Source organism: Falco naumanni, chromosome 14 (assembly GCF_017639655.2).
Source record: "Falco naumanni isolate bFalNau1 chromosome 14, bFalNau1.pat, whole genome shotgun sequence".
In the NCBI taxonomy this organism is placed as follows: Eukaryota; Metazoa; Chordata; class Aves; order Falconiformes; family Falconidae; genus Falco; species Falco naumanni.
Genome location: NC_054067.1, coordinates 6,482,878 through 6,502,834, shown reverse-complemented (window position 1 = coordinate 6,502,834; position 19,957 = coordinate 6,482,878). Strand labels below are relative to the sequence as shown.

General features: G+C 39.8%; 1 protein-coding gene across 2 annotated transcripts in view; it reads right to left on the bottom strand.

The window, feature by feature from the left end:
* Nucleotides 1-19,957, bottom strand: part of TENM1 (teneurin transmembrane protein 1) — a 344,996-nt gene that overhangs the window by 43,669 nt on the left and 281,370 nt on the right. For both annotated transcript variants that reach the window (XM_040614729.1, XM_040614730.1), the window contains 2 exons: nt 16,385-16,617; nt 5,437-5,591 (listed from right to left, as the gene is read on the bottom strand). In XM_040614729.1, the coding sequence (XP_040470663.1) occupies nt 5,437-5,591; nt 16,385-16,617 (388 nt within the window). The remainder of the gene's footprint in view (nt 1-5,436; nt 5,592-16,384; nt 16,618-19,957) is intronic.

Genomic DNA, 19,957 nt, shown 5'->3' with positions numbered 1-19,957 from the left:
TATTGTGCCTGTGTAGATGCTGGTGGGGAGTGCCTGCAGCACTTGTAACTGCAGCAGCAATGTCAACGTTTGCATTTTTGAGCTATATACTACATTTTCAAGCAATTCTGCTCATCTTTACTCCTGTTTTCCAACATTCTATTCCTCACTTCACTATTTCAAGTAGGTCATCAACAGCATTACTTAGTGCCCTCTCCCCTTTCCTCCATCATTCAAAGTAGGCTGTCCAGAACATTGCATTCTTGCCGTGTGTGGATTGCCTTTAAACCCTGTTCTAGAAATCAGCCTTTTAATTTGACCTATGCAAGCAAACTGCCTACGTAAGTAACACTGTCACATTTTTATAAGGGAGCCAAACATTTTGCCGTGTCACTGAAGTTTATGTGAAGCAACACAATATAGATGGTTCCCTCACATGGAGAACTGCTGAACAAAGGCTGATGAAGTGCAAATGTCAAGAAAAAGTCTTCAAACCAGACCTTTCATTTTGGAACACAGCAGTGACAGTTATTAACACCATCAATCAGGCCAGAGCTATTACTTTGGCACAGACTCATGCTTAGTGGGACTGACATCAGCACGAGAATAAGGCTGTGGTTACAGGCTAAGAGAAAGCTCTTGGGATTAATTTTCTGTTGCCTTGCAAATGTTTGGTCTCTGTATTTGCAGTGACTGTGCTCGAGACTGGTTTAAACACTTCCCAAATACTAACTGCTTCCACTCGCACAGATATAAATGACTTGAGGTTCAGCGTGGTGGATATTCAGCCCACATATTTCTCATGGGAGGAAAGATACAGGATGAAATTGCAAGATGGTAGAAATATCTGCTAAAGTCTCTTCTCAGCTTTCACCACAGCAATGGAGGCAGAAAAGCAGTGAAGCTTATCGTTCAAGCTGAGCTGAAATGTTTCACACAAAACCTCCCACAATGTCAATATAACTTCTATGAACGTTGGATCTAATGAAGTCTGGCTTCCTAAGGACTTCCGTCTCATGGCTGACTGACTTGGGAGTTTAATAAGATCCAAGCACCAAATGAAGCTTTTCTTGTGAATGGGGCATTTATTAGATCCTGAGTGGAATCTCTGGAGTTTAATAAAAGAAAGCTCATGCTGCAATATTTCCTTTTGAAAGGGCACTTTGGGTCTTTCTCCTCCAACTGGATTAATATTTTTTATGGAACATGTAGGAATTTAATTGCTGTGAAGGCTGGTGTTCCTCTACAAAATTCTTTGAAATTGGTTCAAGATTTTGATTTACTGTGAGGAACAGAATACTGACAGACAGACAGACATGCCCACACAATGTGCTCTCATTTGCTACCAATAATCAGGCAAAAAAAAATTTACTGTATACTCTAGGGATGCAGCAAGCACTAAGAAAATGTACTCATTTGAGAAAAAGAGCAATCTAGAGATGCCTCTGATCCAGAGATCAGGATCAAGTCCAAATTCATCAGGCAGCAAAACAGAACGATGATCCTCTCTCTTTTCCTTCTTTCACTCTCCATCTCAGCCTCCTCCCTTAGCACTCCTGTTGCAGGCTGTGGCCAGGAGGTCCTGCCACAGGTCCTGCTGTGGGGTAGCTCCCCCCAGCCAGCCCACTGCTGGTGCAAGCTTGGAGAGCAGATAGCACTGCAGCAACTCAAGAAGTCAGTAAGAGTGTTTTAGATCAAAGCTTATTTCCCTGATTTAGAGTAACTACAATAGTCTTCCTGTCCGAAGGGTGTGGGGGAAGGTAGGAGGCGTAGCAGGTAATTCTATTCTCTTCAGCTGGGCTTCAATTTGGCAGAAGGAGATATTCAGTAGACCACACAAGGTTCAACATGGGCTTGTTATTAATTTAATTAACCTACAACAAAACAGTTTCCAAAGAACAAATAAAGAATGGGAGCCATACCTAGAATAGGCCAAGGACCAAGCAGCAGGGGCACCCACCTAAAAAGTCCAGCATTCACATTCTGGGTGTTTTAGATCAGTGAGGTGCATATTAAAATCACACTGACATCACCTTGTTTTGCCTTTAAAACTTAGCCCATGTTCATGTTCTAGTATTCAGGGTTTCAGAGGCAGTATTTTCAAAAAATAAGAAATGAAATTAAATTTCATTCAAATCAGAATGAAAGATACTGGAATAACTGATTTTAATGTAAGCGTCTGCTAAAATTCTGGCACTGACGGTGAGTGTTGAGTGTATACACATATATATTCATAAACCTAGATCTGAAGAGCCATTTTCTTTAGATTTGCTCCTTACTAACTGATTGAAGAACACTAAAATAATCTGTGCTGAGAAGAAAAGTCATCCAAGTTTTGTACATGCTGAAATAGTACCCAGAACGCTGGCATACAGTATAAACACCTTAACCAAATGTCCTTTTCTTTCTAAATTCCCATTAACAGCCTCGCAGTGAAGTATGAGATCAAAGTAATTAGTCAGAGCTTGGTGGTTTATTTGCCACGACATATAATCTCTTCAACCCCAGCTGTCCTTCCCTCCCCGTTATGAATACAGAATACTATGCTTAAAAATGAGAAAGTGGTGAACAACAAACATAGAATGATTAATAAGAAGTGTTTCCTTCAGACCCAATATGGGAATAAATGATTAAACCTTTTCATAATTTATTAAAGTGAATGCCTTAAAGTGAAAGCTTGTCATTTATGGCAGTTTTTGCAAGGGGTAGTTACTCTATGTGTTTACTTCAAGAGTACATTTTTGTACTTTGGTAAATCAAGAAATACTGATTTTGAGCAAGTTGTTGATTTTATTGTCAGAACAAATTTAGCTTTAAGGATTGATTTTATTAACCTATTTCATAAGACCCTCTAAAACCACAATTTGTGAGCAACCCACATTCTCTTGATCAAAATGCCATTTGTAATTTAGCCAAAACCCAATTTAAATGGAGATGGGCCAAATCAATTTTTTATTTATGTTTATGCCATTCTGGAATAAACTCAGCAGTCTTGCAAGGATATACAATTGTTTCTGACTAAGTGAAACTATCATTCCATTATTTTCATTAACATAATTTCAGATTTAACATGCTTGACTTGAGGGGATGTGGTTATTTCATAGGGTTTTCTGGTTATCAGCAACAATTTTGGAAGAAGACTATTGAGCAAATTTGATACAGTTACTTTTCAGAACATGTATTCTCAGCATATATTTCGTCTGTGTTTTACTGCATATGGGCAAAACCTGAAAAGTATAGACTTTGTGAAAAATTGCAATAAGCAGAGTCACTTAAACCCCCACAAAACAAATCCTCCAAAGAAGATGCTTCCATAAGCTGTATGTACATCTGTACTGTAGATTGGCAACAATGTGAGTTAACCTGTCAGTGCCAGAAAATTATACAGTAAGTTTTACTAAGACTTAGAAAATGAGACTGGCCACTTTTTAGGGACATTTTAATATGCCATCATTTTTTATGTTGTTTAGAATATTTACTGGCATGCAGTCACAATTTATCTGAAGATTATCTCAATTTATGTGATAAGTACATAACTTGATTTCCCAGGATGCTGAAACATTTGCAGACTTTTGAAAAATGTGCAGCAATAGTTTCCTGTAGGTGCTGCAGCATGGAAGGATGCACCTGGATTGTTTATGGAAATAAAAAAAATTATTTCTGCTTCTATGAAAAGAAGGCCCTACCCCATCTGAATGCTGATGTCCTGAGAGCAGCATGATGAATAATTTGCTCTATGACACGCCTTCTCATATCTATGATTTTGAAGAATCCCTTTCTTTATGGCATCGGAACTATGTTAGTAAGGCAAACTAAAGCTGTTTCGGGGGAAAAAAAAAGATTTTAGGGCTATTTAAATCTACTTACAAATTTGGCATATTACAGTTCAGCCCCCAGATTTTCCCTTTTAAATTTCATTTTAATTTAAAAAATAAAATAGTTTTATTTCTGCATGTGCTAGACCCTTCACTGCAACTCATTTGCTAAAGGGTACTTGCATTTTTTCAAAGGAATTGAAAACTATCAAAACCCACCATTTCGGATTTAGTCAGACATTTTGTAAGTGGGCAAAATGAACAGAAATTTTGAACACAAATACACAGCTGCACATTATATGGGCAGTAAAGCAATTAATTGTACACCCTGAGATGCAGATCTCAAGAAGGCGGCAGGGAGCATACGTTGCAATTGGCACCATCCCCTGCACCTCAGAGATACCTGATCTGGTTATCGATGCCCCCGGCAGTCGTTACATGTGTCCAAGAAGCAAGCAAATGTGCTTCAGGCAGCTTTAAGTTCCATGAAGCATCGCTCCTGCCAGCTGGTATGTAGCAATGGAGCGGAGAGGCAGTGCCTCCAGCCGAGGAGCACTGCTTGCTGCAGTGGGTTCCTGCTCATCACCTGCAGGACTGGTTATCCTGCAAGAAGAGGTGCCAGAGCAGAAGCCAAGGTGCCCAGAAGCTGTATGATCTTAAGACAATTACTAGGCTAGTTTAAGCTTGAGTTTAGCACAGCTAAGCCAGTTGATCCTGTTCTACTTTACATGGAATAATTATGCGTCTACTGGACCAGAGAGAATACAAAGGCCTGTCTAAACCAGAATTGGGAATAGGGAAGCTGAGGTTCCCCTCCCCACATCTGCAAATACTTAGGATGCAGAGACATGTGAAACAGGGACATTTTTTCTGTTTTGAGCCTAGTAATAAAATCCCCAAGTGCTTCTGTGACAGCAGCATTAGATTCCATCATTTATCCCTGTGAAGTTCGAGAAGAACTACCCAAAACATTGACCCCACATTCTTCACGTATGTGAACACAAGATCATAGTCACCTATGTTACATAGCTGTTACTCAAAGCCTACTTAGAAAAGAGGAACAAGCTCTTACCATTGTTATGCAGTGTATTTTAACTGTGAAGGACTGAGGAAAGGGCAGGGAGAAAACAAAATGAAAAATTAACTGGACCTGGTTATTAGCTCACACAGTCCATAATATAACTTCAGTACATTACTTGAATGCTTCAATATTTTTTCAAGCATAGCTTTTCTCCCATTTTGAAGCTGATTAATTCAAGTAATTATCAGCAATGGCAAATCCCTTCTTTGTGCTATCTGCAAGTGTGGCTCACGGACTAGTCAAGAGTGCCATTTATGTTTCTTCATGTTTATCCATGTATCTTTTTAAACATAAACTAGAGCTGTGATAAGTGACTTTTTTCTTTTACACTGCTCTTGAAATAAGGACTGAAAGGCACTTTGAGAAATGTATGGAAATGCAGTGGCTTGACTACAATACTGCTGTTGTGTAATTACTTAATGTAATGCTCCTCCATGATTCAGAACAGACATTATCTGATTCATCCAGCATATTCTGATATACAATCCTTGTGCTAGAAATGAAGTTATCTGTCTCCACAATGTGTAGAAAAGTGACAACACATGAAAACCAGGTGTCTACCTGAGTGATGTCCATTCCAGAGTCACAGCTCAATGGCTGGGTTGATGTGAGGCCGTTCGAACCTATTATTGTTGTGATCACACCGTTCTCATCAATTTTCCGAATCATGGTACCGTCAACGAAGTAAATAAATCCATGCTTATCTACAGTGATACCTGGATGAAGGGAAAGGGTAAAAAAGGATGTTAGAACTGACATTTTCTAGATTAAAAAGTATGAGCTTAAAATGTTTCCTCTCCTCTTAAGACTCTGAAAATCTACTGATTAATAGAAGCATGATTTTTTTCCCTTACCCATTACTTACTTAAGGCTTATACAAACTGCATATGGAAAGATCATACCCATGTATCAGACTGTCTGACTTAGAGGGAAGACAGGAGAAAGAAACAGAACAAAACAGCAGAGGCTTTGCTTGTAATGTAGTTATATATACATAGAACTAGGTTCTTCAACAGCTTTATTTCATGCCCATCAAAAAGTAGAGCAAGACTAGCCTTTCTAAAAACTTATCTTACAATTGATTTTTCTTAATTTTCACTTTCTCAATTCTCATGCAGAGGCATTTTTTATTTTTAATTACTGTACTGTCTGAATTATCAGAGTGTCTGAGTAAGGAAGAAGCACCCACAGAAAGCGAGAGAGACTTCTGTTGTGATATGGGCTATACATACAAATGGTGCAAACCAGGCTCTGCTTAGCAGGCAGAAGAAATATCTGTGCTGCAGAACATATTACAGTGCGGTGTTGTCCAAGACGATGGTCACGTACTGGAACTGACCTCATGACACAGTGAACTTCAGCAGGGGCTAGTGCAATTTTCCCACTTTTGGATCTGCTGTAGCTCTAGCGCCACTGCACTGGAGAGAGGGACCATGAAACAAATGCCAGGGCTATGCAAAGGAAAGGTCACGGTCTTACGTATTTCAGTGGGGAAGCTCAGGAACAGAGGGGTTGCTGCCTCCCACCAACAGTGTGTGGTGCAGCCATGTCACGACCCATGCTCAGCCTTGTTCTGCCCCAGTCTAACACCTTCTCCCCATTCTTCCTGCGTTCCATTTAGATTTTTCTATATTGCATGAACTGTAAGATATTTTTTTCCCTGAAATGTTGAAAATATAGCTAAAAAAGCACTTCTGTTCATGTTAGGTTTGTGAAATCCTTTCTAACAAAACTGCTCAATTTCTTGCTTTAAACTATTTCATAATTTCCCATTTAAAATTGCATAACTTTGCAATTACAGCAGCTGCTGTGCAGAGCCAAGCTATTTTAATAATGAATTTATGTTCTGCTACACAGAAATGAAAGGCAGAGGACTTGAACAGATGGTTTGGACAGTGGCTTATATGGCTTTTGATTTTTGTCCCCTGCATTTAGCACAACTGAAGGCTGCATGTACTCCGAGTTTACAAAACACTTGTCTGCACGCCAGTTTAGGATCTCACACAGCAATTCTACATGCCATTAAAAAAAGAAAAAAAACCCCAGACTGAATTCCCTCACCTCCCAGCCCCCTTTCCTTATACTCAATTTAATTTCTTTAAATATATAAGGAGCAGTTTAGTTGGGCAAGGGAGAGTAAGCAGTCTGGGGGGCAGGGGCAGGCGGCCCTGATGGGGACACATCTCCCGTGGGGCAGGGAGGAGAGGGGACAGCCTCCCCAGCCCCTAAATAAATCTGTACCTGGCAGCTGGAGATGCCTGGGGGCTGAGTTTGAGTGACACACACATCTGAGTGTAACATGCTTTCTCTTACCACGTGAACACCCAGTGGCACTGCCCCAAGACAAACTGTCCATGCCCATTTCTTCTCTAGCAGAAAGCAGGACTAGTGCCCACACCAGCTATTCTGCCACGGCCATGCTAGCGAGGGCTCCGCTCTCCCCCCTGCCAGGGCAGGCTGCTCACCTCCGCCGGGGGTCTCCATCCCTCACTCCGGCAGAGGTAGGCACCGAGCCAGGCAGCGGTGGGGGACAGGCTTTCGGGTGCACGCTGCCATTGTCCCTGCCACCACGCAGCTCCCACCCAGAGGTGCCCCCTCACCGCACGTGGGTGGCCTTTATGCACCTCGCAAAGGCCTGAGGATATCGTCACAGAAAAAAAATCCAAAGACCACATCGGTTAACTAGCATCCAGCGCTCCTACTCCGCCCAGCTTTCAGGCTATCTATCGGTGCAGTGTTGGTAGCTGAAATTAATTCTTTAACTCATCAGTTCAGCTTATTTGTCTGACTGAACTGCCGCTAGAAGAGGGTATTCACCACCCTGCCGCCTCCTTCAAAACCCGCCCATGGACTGCTGGAGTGCGGCAGGGAACAGGGGTAGGCAGCATCACTCCGTTAAGTGAAACAGCTGATCACCAAAATGTCTAGTTCTCCAGGACAGATACCACTGGGGGGGCTGAAATCACCTGGGGTGGCTGGATGGGTCAGCTGTGAGGAGCTCTGGGAGGTTATGAAAAGGCTGAAGGCAGAGCAGATACCTCAGGGCCTAAGTCCCTGGTGGCCCGTGAGCCCCCAGATCACACGCCTGTGGTACCAGCTTCCCTCAGGATCTTCTCTCTCTAATTACAGAGTGACATTGCTTTTGGAAACAACAGCACGGCCATCTGCTTCCGAGAAGTCATGTTATAAATCCGAAAGGCCAAAGGTTTGAAGGTGATCTGATGCAATGAGCACACCTGAGAAGCAAAATGGTTCATTTTGGTGCTGGGGGGTGACCAGGGTGTTCCCGTTTTTGGGACGGAGTGGCACCCACCGGTCCCTCACGCACGCTGAAGGGACGGTGCGCACAAAAGGCACAGAAACAAGGGGCAGGTGTGCAAAAGGCCTTTTGGTAGAACTGAGCTGCTAAAACATCCGCCCTAAAACCCCAGCCGAAGCAAAAAGGTATCCAGCCTGGTTATTAATGACCCTATAAACAATTAATATATAAATCTGAAGAGGCTTTTCCAAATGTTATTCTGAGGGAACGCGCACGGCAGAAGCTGACAGAGCAAACCACAACGAAAGGCACCTGCAGGGGTTTTCGGGACTGTAGCTGCCAAAGGCCCCAGTCATGAGCTGCAGTTTAGTTTGCAGACGGAGGAATTTTCTCTTCACAAAATGAGAGGGGCTGTGCTGCCGCTGCTGCCACAGTCTGGGGCCGCAGAGCTGGGCTGTTCTTGCTGGGATGCTCAGGGGCTCCTGCCTGGGTCTGTCCTGCTCTGCTCAGCTTTATGCTGTCCAGCTGGAGCATGCTAAGGGATTATTAGTAACTGGAAAAATTATTCTAGGGTTTTTTCTTCAGGGCTGTGTGAAGGTTGGAGACAAAAGTCTCTTCAGTCCCTGCCTCCTCCTACTTTCTTGAGAGTCTCTCTGAGACTCCTTTTTGAGGAGAAAAAGCCATGCTGGACAGCTGTGGCAGGGAAGGTGTGAGGAGCAAGGACCACTGTCTGAGATTGCTGTGGCATGCATGCAGCTATGATCGGGGGTATTTTTAACCTTACCGATACTGTATTGTGGAGCAATATTAGATGGGATTTGCTGTCCTTTCCAGTGCAGTTCACAGGCTCAAATGAAAACCCTGATGTGGGTGGGAACTACAGCACGTGTGCTGTGCCTTAGGCTGCCTTTGCAGAGGGGTGGTGCTGCGCAGTAAGCAGGGAGCTGTGCTTCTCACCTGGGTAGCGCAGCCTTGGATCAGATCCATGCCACGGGTAACGCAAGGCCAGGATCTATCGCTAGGGCAAGAGCATCTTCTGTTTTACGCAATTTCCCTGTGAACAGATGGCTGTGTTGGCTGCAAACCATCCATTATATAAAAATCAAAAATTACGCTGCAATGAAATAAACCTACTCAGCTGTGTTGCTGAATGGATTTCAAACACTGACTATATAAGAAAACCGAAGATCCTTTAATGTTACCAGTGTACATTTTGCTCTCTGGCCACTGCAGAAAGACCATCTATCTGCAAGGGAAGGACATAGGCCGCTATGATGGCATAAACAAGCACAAACAAGTCCTCAGTATTTGTCCTAAAGATAATAAATTCCTGCTACTTCCTAATAAGCTGGTTTCTTCAAATATCAGTGTATAGATGTTCAACAATGAACTGCTGCTGTGATTCCAGTGCTTACTCCTGTATGCTAAAACAACATGACTTTACCTATTTGAAAAAAACAACTTAAGCATTGAAGTCTTGTTGATAAATACCCTATAGAAGGCATCCATCAGAAAATAAAATATGGATTTCTGGCTAAACTGTCTCAATTTATTAATTATTAGAGTTGGATTCATTAATGCTCCTGTCACATCTTGCATGATGCTTCACATAATCTGCACTCCAAGAGCTTATTTTTAATCCTTTTCTGACGTACAGTGTAATGCAGAATCAAATCACATGCAGCACTTCAATTGTGCTTTAATCACCAAGGAACTCTGAGAGGAAACAGGCACATGCTGAGTGTAATGAGTTGCACTGAGTGCAAGTAGGATCACTGCTCACTCTATGAGTGAGTAAAAAAGGTCATTCTTGGGTATCTTTTCTTTGCAAAGAGAATGAGATTTAGTTTGTATTAGACTCTCAGCCTGATTCTGGTGTTTTTTTTTTTTTTTTTTTTTTTTTTTTAAGAACTATAGCACTAAAATGTATGCCCAGGTGATGCTGTCTTTGGGCACAAATGTGACCTATTACACAAATGACAGACTTGCCTTGCTTGGATATGAGACTCCTTGCTAAACACTGATGTCTAAGTACGGACAAATTAAACCTGTGCAGGGATTTAGTCTTGTTCTTTGGCTCAGGGGCGGACCACAATCTTTTTTTCTGAGCAATGTGCTTGTATTGAAGGACTGGTTTTAGTCATGTTTAGTCAGTGGGACTGTTACATAGGACTAGATTTTGTACATGAATGTAGAAAAGTAGCTCCTATGCACATCTATTTCCCATAGATTTATGCACAGACAACTTGGAACAATATTTATAACACTTAGAGGTCTTTTAATCAGTACCATCTAAATTCTGTTAACTAACATTACAAATAAACTGCTGCTAGTGCAATCACACATGGCTACTAAGTATCATTACTAGAAAGACTGCAGAAAAAGTTTTGCACTTTATAACTGTTTTCTGCATGGAATAGTACTTAGTAGATGGGCTGGGTACAACCATGATAAACACAGAAGGCTAATTAGAACCTCTCGAACCTGTTAAAAGCTCTCAGGAGCGATTTTGGTTAAAGGGTTATTTCCCTTGACAGATCTGCCTTAGTGCACATACGGACATGCTCACAAATACAAATAACACTTTGAAAGCAAACTGATCACTTGTGTGTGTAGTTCTCATAGGTATAAATTCAAAATATTTGTGATTATTATACATATGATCTTTCAGTCTAGAAATTTTGGCATTTCAATATTAATGGAGCTAAGCTTATAGTGCTAAAAATACGGATTAAAAGTAATACGGTAAATTCCTCATTAAGATATTTTTCTTTTCTTTCCCCACCCCCTGCCCCATAGCCTGCACTTGCATTCTAAGAGACTCTTTTTGGGGAAAAAATATTTTTTGAACACATCAATAAAGAGCAGCTAGAACTATATCTTGCCCAATCCAGAAATTCTACTTTACAATTTTTGCTCAGCTAAAAACTTCGCAAATGAGCATTTTACATTGAAAACTTCTAATTAAACTTCTAAAGAATTTGTAGAAGAACATCTAAAACTACTGGTGAGGACCGATAAAAGAGAATGCCACCTTGTGCTGAAGAAAAACTGTATTTAGAAGTAACTTGCGATTCTCATAAAACTTTTAATAGGAAGAAGTGAATCAAATTGGTTAATTACCATTTTATGGTTGGTAAAAGGGCAAATTACATGCCATCCATTTCTAAACTTCTAAATGTCTCCGGTGCTTTTAATTAAAGCTGCCATCTAGAAACTACTAAAGCAATTTTATGCAATTAGTTATTTATAGGTTACCATAATACACCACTCAAAATATGATTCAAGTGATTTGCTGTCTGTTGCTTTGTGATCTTTGTCATCTTTACTTCATTACTGTCTCAGTACTAGCAGCAAAATATTCAACAGTTCTTTGTCAGCTGGAACATGACTTCAGTACTTGCACTTGAATGTTGTTCTTTTTAGATGCGTAACAGCAGAGTTGGAGCAAATGGCATTTTTAACTAGTGACTCTAAATGAAAATGTCCTGCTTCCAGTCTGACATGTGACGACTGGGGTCACACTTACTGCTGACAATGGTTAGCAGAGAAGTAAAGAACTTAATGCATTCAGATGAAGGTTGGATGAAATTTAGGAAAACTTGCTGTCCAAAAAGTTTACCTTAAATGTTCTACAAGATTCCCAGACTGCTGAAATCACAGGTAGCTATAGCTAAGACTATTGAAAAGAAAAACAAGGAATAAATTTTGCTGAATCAAAAATGGCACCAAATGAATATTTTGCAGGTTTTCTGATGCATAGATGACAGTGATTTGAGTCTGCAAGTCACCTTCGTTTGTTTGCTTCTCTCTTTATATATTGCTAATGAAACATCTCACCCCATTCTGCTTTCCTTTTTGAATTATATGGAAGGGTTGAAAAGGTCTTAGGAATTTATAAATAGCAGAGATTGCTGAATAAATAGTACTGATCATTACCTGTGACAAGGGAGTCTTGTTTTCACAAAAGGCTATGTTAGGAATTTGGTGTGCATCCTACTGAAGGGAACAGGAATCTTTCAGCTGAGCAGGAGCAGGCCCTAAATAGGCTACTGTCATTTGACAAATGTAAAGGTTTAATCTGAGCGGTTGTTCTTACAGCTTTATTTACTTTTGAAAGTATTGCTGCAGATGGTGATCAAGAAGACTGATTATTTCAAGATGTAAGCTACCGGGGAGAACACATTTTCAAAGCCATGAGGTTTTTTTAAGTAGTATTTCCTCAGTAATTTCAAGCAAAATGAATAAAACTACACTGCAGAACTGATTTTTAATTTAGCTTTCATTTGTGTTGCTAGTTCACAGCCATGAGTCTGAGCAAAAAAGGTTCTTTGCTACAGCTGTGTGTAAAGTATTTTTGTCCATGGGATTTAGAACTCCAACCTTCTACACCTGTGCTTGTTTTGACATCGCTGCATCTGTACGAGGTCACTGCCCTGCATTCAAGTCCTCTGTACTCAGTGTGCAGTTTTTAATTTCTGGAGGCGTTGACTGTACACACAGCTTGCACAGGCAGTGTGTATATCTATCTCCCAGTTCTAGATTCTGGTTTGGACCCAGGAATCAAAAAGCGGACACTGCAGGATCGCAGATGCTTAAATCTTTGGATTTAGTACTTGAGCTTCCAAATGTTGTAAATCACTTCCAATGCTCAGGGTTCAATCATTGGAGGGGACTTACTGTTTTCACAAAAGTTAGTTAGTTTGTGGTTTCATCACAGTCCGAGTCAGTCACAAAAACAAGGTAATTGAAATCAGATATTAATCTAAGACACTTTTCTTAGTACACTTACTGGGAGACACTGTAGCTCAGCAAAAATGCAGTAACTTGATTGCCTCAGCCTCTCACTGCCTCTGTCAATTAAGCTTGGAAAGTCAAACCTATTTACATGTCTAAAGCCCACTGATTTCAGAAGGGCAGGGTAGGTAAGCGTTTAATGCCTTTGATCCAGGCATTGGCTTTGCAGTGCAGTGCTAAGTAGAAAAATTCCCAGGTATTTCTATTAATTTTAGTGCTTCTTACTGCTCCAATACTCAATGACTAATCTAGTTAAAATCAGGACACTATACCCTAGTGCCTTATTATAAATACTAATCCAGGGCGTTTAAATGATAGTGTTGGTGACTAGATGTGCCATAAATACTTTTTATCAAAAAGTCCCCAAATCCACCAAACAGAATTCCCCACCCCAAAATTAAAATCTATTACTTGGTAAAGTTGAAGCAATTGGAATGCAGTCAATGATTAATATCTTGTGTAGTTACTTCTTCATTTTCAATATCTTCTTGTGTAATAAATGTGTTCAGCTTGTCACAGATCCTATTTTATGTCCCCACCTTGTATCATTTCACATTCTGCTTAAGTACTTGGTCATCTATTACATGACTCATTAGTCTGAGATCTCTACAGAATTAAAGAAAGTTGCAGTAAAAATAATATATTGGAGTTCAAATTTCAACTACATCACCCATGCATGTTTAAAAGCATCTTTCAAAGTCAGCTCAACATACAATAGTGCAAGATTAATATTCGCTAAGCCCCATCTCTAGTCCTTCACAGAGAAGTGGGAACAGACTGAACAAAGCTCCATGTGTTTGTTACCCGCAAAATAAAAGTTGCGGAAAGCAGATCAAATCATAATTGATTAGTGTGACTTCATGATATTTTCCTGTCTAGCATTTAATTCCTGGTCACTAGGCAAAAGCAGTCTTGTCAAATCAAAGATAATGAGAAATAAAAGTTGATGAAAGACTTGAATATGATCTAGGACTCTCCCAAAATGTACAGGCATGCCCACTGAAGTACAAAAATTGTTATCAGTTCAAAAAGTTAAACCAGCATTTGAAGCAACTTTCATCCAGAAAAGTAAATAAGAAAGAGAATTTGAATTTCCACTTATTAACATACTCCTGAGGATGTTACTAAACAGGATTAAGTTTTGCAAGTGTTACGCAGTAGGTATTTCTTATCAATTTTGCAAATGGATAAAATGAGTCATATAGATAAGCCTGCATTCAGAGCCTCAAGCAGCCGGTAGCAAAAATGAGAGTACAACTTTTGAGCTGTAGCTAACCAAGGTCAGACGACCACTAAATGGAGTCCTTTTGTAAATATTACCTTTCTCCCAAGTAAGTGGTAAACTTATTTATCATATATAACAGGAAAAAAAGGAACACACAGGACAGCAAGTGAGAAAAAAAAAAAAGCAAAATTTTTTTCTAGATCATCTTAAAAATTAGATGCTAATCTTGTGTGGTCAACGGGTAATGCAAGTGATTATATATTACTCTGTCTTTATCTGCATTATCAGCTACCTATTTTTCTACTCCAGAAATCTCAGAGGTGAGAAATTAAAGCAATTCATTTATTTCTGTGGTCAAATACTACATAACTGTGTTGCTTTGTGCCAGAGGATTTTGAAACAAGGATAAGACATTGGTGAACCTGAGGACTCACCAAGATTTTCGTGTTTCCTGCCTCCTAGAAAAAATATTTTTGTGTATACTGTTTGAATATTATTTCAGTAGAAATGTGACAATTAGTCCAAGAACAAGCAAAATGAGTGATCCAAAAGAATCTCTAAAACTGTATTTAAGTATGCGAGATTTTTCGGTTTCTTAATAAATAATAGATCTATGGGTACCAGGCAAGTACTTCCTACTGCTTTCCAAGGCTATTCAACCTCTGACAGTTTAGGGATAAACAAGGACATGTACTGTCAAGGTGATGCACAGCCAATTGTTCATACTGTGCTGGTGGCTACAGGTTGATTTGGATTTTCATCTCAAGGAACTATGAACTAGGCCCTGTACGTAAAGGGCATACGGCAGTTCATAGTTCCTTGAGATTAAAATCCAAAACATAACAAATCTGACAATTTCAAACTGATGTAATTTAGAGTAGATGCATAAATCAAAACTATCTGGGAGCCACTACCTGAATCTACCAATATATGAGCCATTGTCTGCTAACAGTTAATTTTTTAATATTTGATGGCTGCTGCAAAACTCATGAATTGTACTTTTTTTTCCTCTTAATTTCTTTACGATTGTTAAGGAAGCCAGCTATGCATGGGTATTTTAAAATAAATAGCATATTACAAATTTTCACCAACATACTTCCACAATAAGAAAATGAGATGGAACAACTAACTAATAGTATTGTAATTAGATATAATCAATTGTAATCAGCAATAAAACATCGATCACTTTCCTGCTAAAGGATCTGAAAACCTTTGTATTCTACTATTTTTAGAATTGATTCATCACGTTAATTAGCTGCCTGAAGATTAACATTTATTTGTACTTACCTCACACTTACCTTCTACCATTAAAGCCATGTTAAAGTCACTCTATAATTACAATGTCTCTCTTGCTAAACTCTAAAACAGGATTATTTGCTTGTCTTAAGAGATGTTTCTGCCTGGATATACATTTTAATTTCCTGCTGATATACAGCCTTCCTTTATTAGCTCACGAGAAATAATCAAAACCCTTCCTCAGAGCTAGTCATTAGGAGGGAGCGGTGTGCACGGGGGAAGCATGCTAAAAGCCCACTTAGGGCTCTGCCTGGGAGCTGCTGAGTACCCTTTGTTCCAGGGATTTCAGTGGGAGTTGAGGGTGATCAGCTGCTTTAGAGCACCAAATCCCGACTTCATCACAGTTCTAATGCTCACCGCAAGGGGATTAATGGTGGTGCTGGTAGGGATTCAAGGCTTCACACGCGTTCTGCCTGTGACAATACAGGATGTACTCTGATGGCAAGGCCGCAGCAAAATGCTCATGGCATGTGCAGGAGGTGAGATGCTCGCATTTTGCAACGCGCATTTAATAAGGAAGGACAAACGAGTTCCAAAAAACCTTGATTTTGCTGGGTGTCTGATTTGAACAGTCCTGACTTAGTGAGTATGAGTAAGCTCCACTAATGTTACGAGAATCACCTGAGTGCACAAAATCTAAAAAATGGACTTTGCAACCATATTATTTGCTTAAAATTAAATACAATTAAATGCTACCACCTTGCAATTGAAAGGTAATAAAAGAGGAGTGTTGCCATGCAAGGAAAAAGTATTTTGGAGGATGCTGGCTGGAGCCCATTGCTTATGCTACGAAATGACTTGGCTTGCTTAGAGTTGGTTAAATCATCACCTCAGACCCATTTTTGTACATCCTGTTGCAACAGAGTTTCTAAATAACAGATGAAAATGACAGATGACCAACACAACGTACTTCAGATATGCTCTTCTCTTACCTCTTGGACTGTTGAGCGAGGCCTCGGATGCCTTTCCACCATCTCCACAGTGACTCTGGTCAAATGGTAGGCACTGATCACCTGTTCCTGCAACGACGTCCGCGTTTTTGGCCAGATCCTTTGTTTCAATAAGAGATTTTGCTTTGTAGACTTTTCTGGTGTTTGTATCTGACAAGTAAAGGGATTCTGACACTGGATCAACAGCCAAGTAATATTTATGTGCAGGGCTTGTACTAAAACAGAAGAGAAGAGCATCCAAGTTAAATGGTTTCTCCTTTTAATCTCTGTTTGGAGCAGCATAACAATTGTATTCTACTTATCCGAAGATAACTGTTCAATGATTTGGTGGTGACAGAGGCACACGTGAGACCAGCTTTAATGTAGCTCATGCATGTGCCACTGCTCAGAAGGAAGGAACTAGTACTGGCTGCAGAGCCCGACCCGCCAGCTATGTATCAGCAAGCTTACGCAGAGAGTGCCACCCAGTATAAAGCTAACTGGAGTGACCTCAGCTTGGTCATAATTATTACTATCAAAAGCAAAGTAATTTTTCTATACCTGATAAGTGCTGGTACTCTTGCCACTGAAAACAAATCTACAAGTTGCAGCAAAGTGTATCACAGACTGTTCTGCATAGGCACAAATACCCACTCTTGGTTATTTTTATCTGTTTCTAAACCTTAGGAAATATGAAGGTGTGAAATATGGTGACTTAATTCATGCCGACTGTATTGTCAGGAGCAAGGCAGAAGGCCAAGTAATGTCAGTGCAACTAGGCATGAATTAATGCACCATAATTCATGCACTGAAGTGCCTTATTGAGATTATAAAATGTTATTTAAAAAAATATTTACATATGTTAATTAAATGGTGAGGATCATAAATCCTAATTGGAGAACTGGGCTGCATCTTATTAACTGGTAAGACTTTTTGTTTCTTTTTCAGTGCAAATTTAATTTCCAGTTTGAGGAAATCGCCTAAGCACATGACATACCAAGCTAGCATCCTGAGCCTGGTGAGCTGCAGCGTAGTCCTGATCATACAATAAAAATCCAGATAGGTGTAGATCCTTTAAATCACAGTCAGTTACTGAAATGGAGGGAGATAAGCACAGGCGTAGCAGTGGGCAATGCCTGGCAGAATGTTTAGGTGTTCAGGCAGTATTTTTATCGCTGCTGTGTTTCTCTGGGCTGAGGAGGAGATTTCTGACAGGTTGTTGGGCTAGACATGGACCTGCCCACATCCCCTGTACTATCTGCTCTGCAGATTAAAAAGATTGTCAAATTCATGGGGTTTTTGTTTGTTTTTTGTTAGAGACATTTTATTAACATTGGTGTAATTAACTAATGCTTAAGATTGCTGCAGCAAATTTAGGAAACAAGTTACTCCTCTCAGCTTTGTCAGTACTTTTTGTGGTGGGTTTGGCAACGCTTGGCATCCAGCGCCTGCAGAGCTGGGTTTTCATGCCACAACAAACCAGGAAAGGATGAATTTAGATAAAATAGAACTGAAGAACTGTCAGAGGCTCCGGGACAGATACGTAATATCTGAGATGGTACTGACTTACTTTACTGACTTGATTTCAGGTTGATGGAGCCTCTTTAAATATGAAGTTTTTCTTGGCTAAGGCAGATACTAAGCTGCTTTAATCACCTATTATACAGTTCTACCTTACTGAGCAATGCTGCAAAACCATGTGAAAATTACTTGCCAGCATCTTTTATTTTAGCAGTCTACTGAGTACTCTACATATTGCTCAGAAAATTCTAACACATGATCGGCTGAAATCTTATTTCCACTTAAAAGTGATACGGCTAATGCTGTACCATGATAAATGTGATAGAGCTTGGCCCTTTTTCTCTTAGTTCTTATTCTCCATCCAGAAAGGGACAGAAACCACTCAGCATCTCTGAGGATTGTGCCACAAGCTAGACTAGCTTAAAGCTGACCTTAGTCACAAATGTTTATAAAAGACAGAAGAAGGAAGTATAGGGAGAGATATATTCCTACAGCTGCGGAACAGATGTGGAACCCAGTCCAAGGAAACACAGGGAACGAGAGGACAGTGGTATGATGAGAGATGAGTAAGAGCATGAGCTAGAAGCAATTAATGCCAAATCATGTATCACCAATATTACAAAACTTTGTTGAAAACATTACAAATGGTTTGTGCTCTGTGGAGTGAGCTCAGAAGAGACTGGCCAGCCAAAAGATGACTTTTTAATAAAATACCTCTGTGCAAAAAGTTGCAAGGAGAATTCTAGATGTTAAACAAACACATTGTTCATCCCACAGAAACTGCAGAGAACCAGGGGTCATTATACACCCTCTTGGTAGACATGCTTTCTGGCATCCTTGTTGCGTTTAATAGACCAGCTGTTAGAAAACTCTTGATATTTATGCTCAAACCTTTGCATAGTACAATGTTTAAATTTAAAGAGTATTAGTAAAAAATACTTGATATCTTTGCAGAATTTTGCAATCAAATCTAAATCTGAGTTTATTTAAATTAGCCCATTAAAAACTATATCAAGTAGACTAGGATGTAAAACGCATCTTTCCAGAACAAGTTATTACTACCCTGTAGTAAAATTCTTCCCTGTAACATCAAAGCCTAGTTTCCATTTTTACCAGTTATTGAACAGTTTTGTTATTTCTTATTAAAATCTTGATGACAAGAAAAGAAAATGGGATAAGCTGTTTTAAAACAGTCAAAAATAAGATCAGTGGCCTTCTCTGCTTACTAGTCTCCAAGCTCTACCCCTGTTTACACAGTATTTTCTTTGTCCTGGTAAAAAGAACCCTTTTCCCCTGCTTTTTTGGAGAATAAAACTTGTGTTGAAGAACTGAATTTTGAAGCCTTTTCCTGCTTGGACTGTCATGAGCATCTGACGCCTTTTAGATGCTTCTTCCACTTGTTTCTTTGAGCAGAATTTTCCCAGGAATTTCCACCATGACCATGGACTGTACAGCCACAAGAGAATGGCATACAACGGGACTGCTGAGTACTTCCCCATAACCTCAAAGACTACATTAACTTCAAGTGATTTCCTCCAATTTTCCAAGATTTCACTTGGACAGAATACTGACACAGGCAATTATTATTGTAATTATTAGGATTTATGTAACTGAGTAGAAGTAAACTAGAAATAAATCACATTTTGATTTAATAAAGGTTTAAGCTTATCTCAAGAAACTAGTCCTAGTGAGTAGGTATTAAAAAATTTCTACTTTACAAAAGAGAACCCTGAATTTAAAACCTGATTGATGTTCTGAATGCATTACAGAGTAAGTTCACCAAAGTGAACTTCTTTTCTTTAGTTTACAGAGATACTGGTCAGTTTAAAGCAAATGGAAACAATTCTTCGGTTAAAAAAATAGAACCTTGCACTTACCAACTAGGAATTATTCTTTCCTCTTAAGTTTTCATTGTAAAATATATGAGATGTGACATCATCTGTAAGTAGGCTGGCAAATAATCTATAGTATTCAAAGGCATTCTTGTGGCTAAAGCGAGTAATTCCAACCAGTACTCTTATCCTGCAAACACACACTCAGTCCATGCTCTGCTTC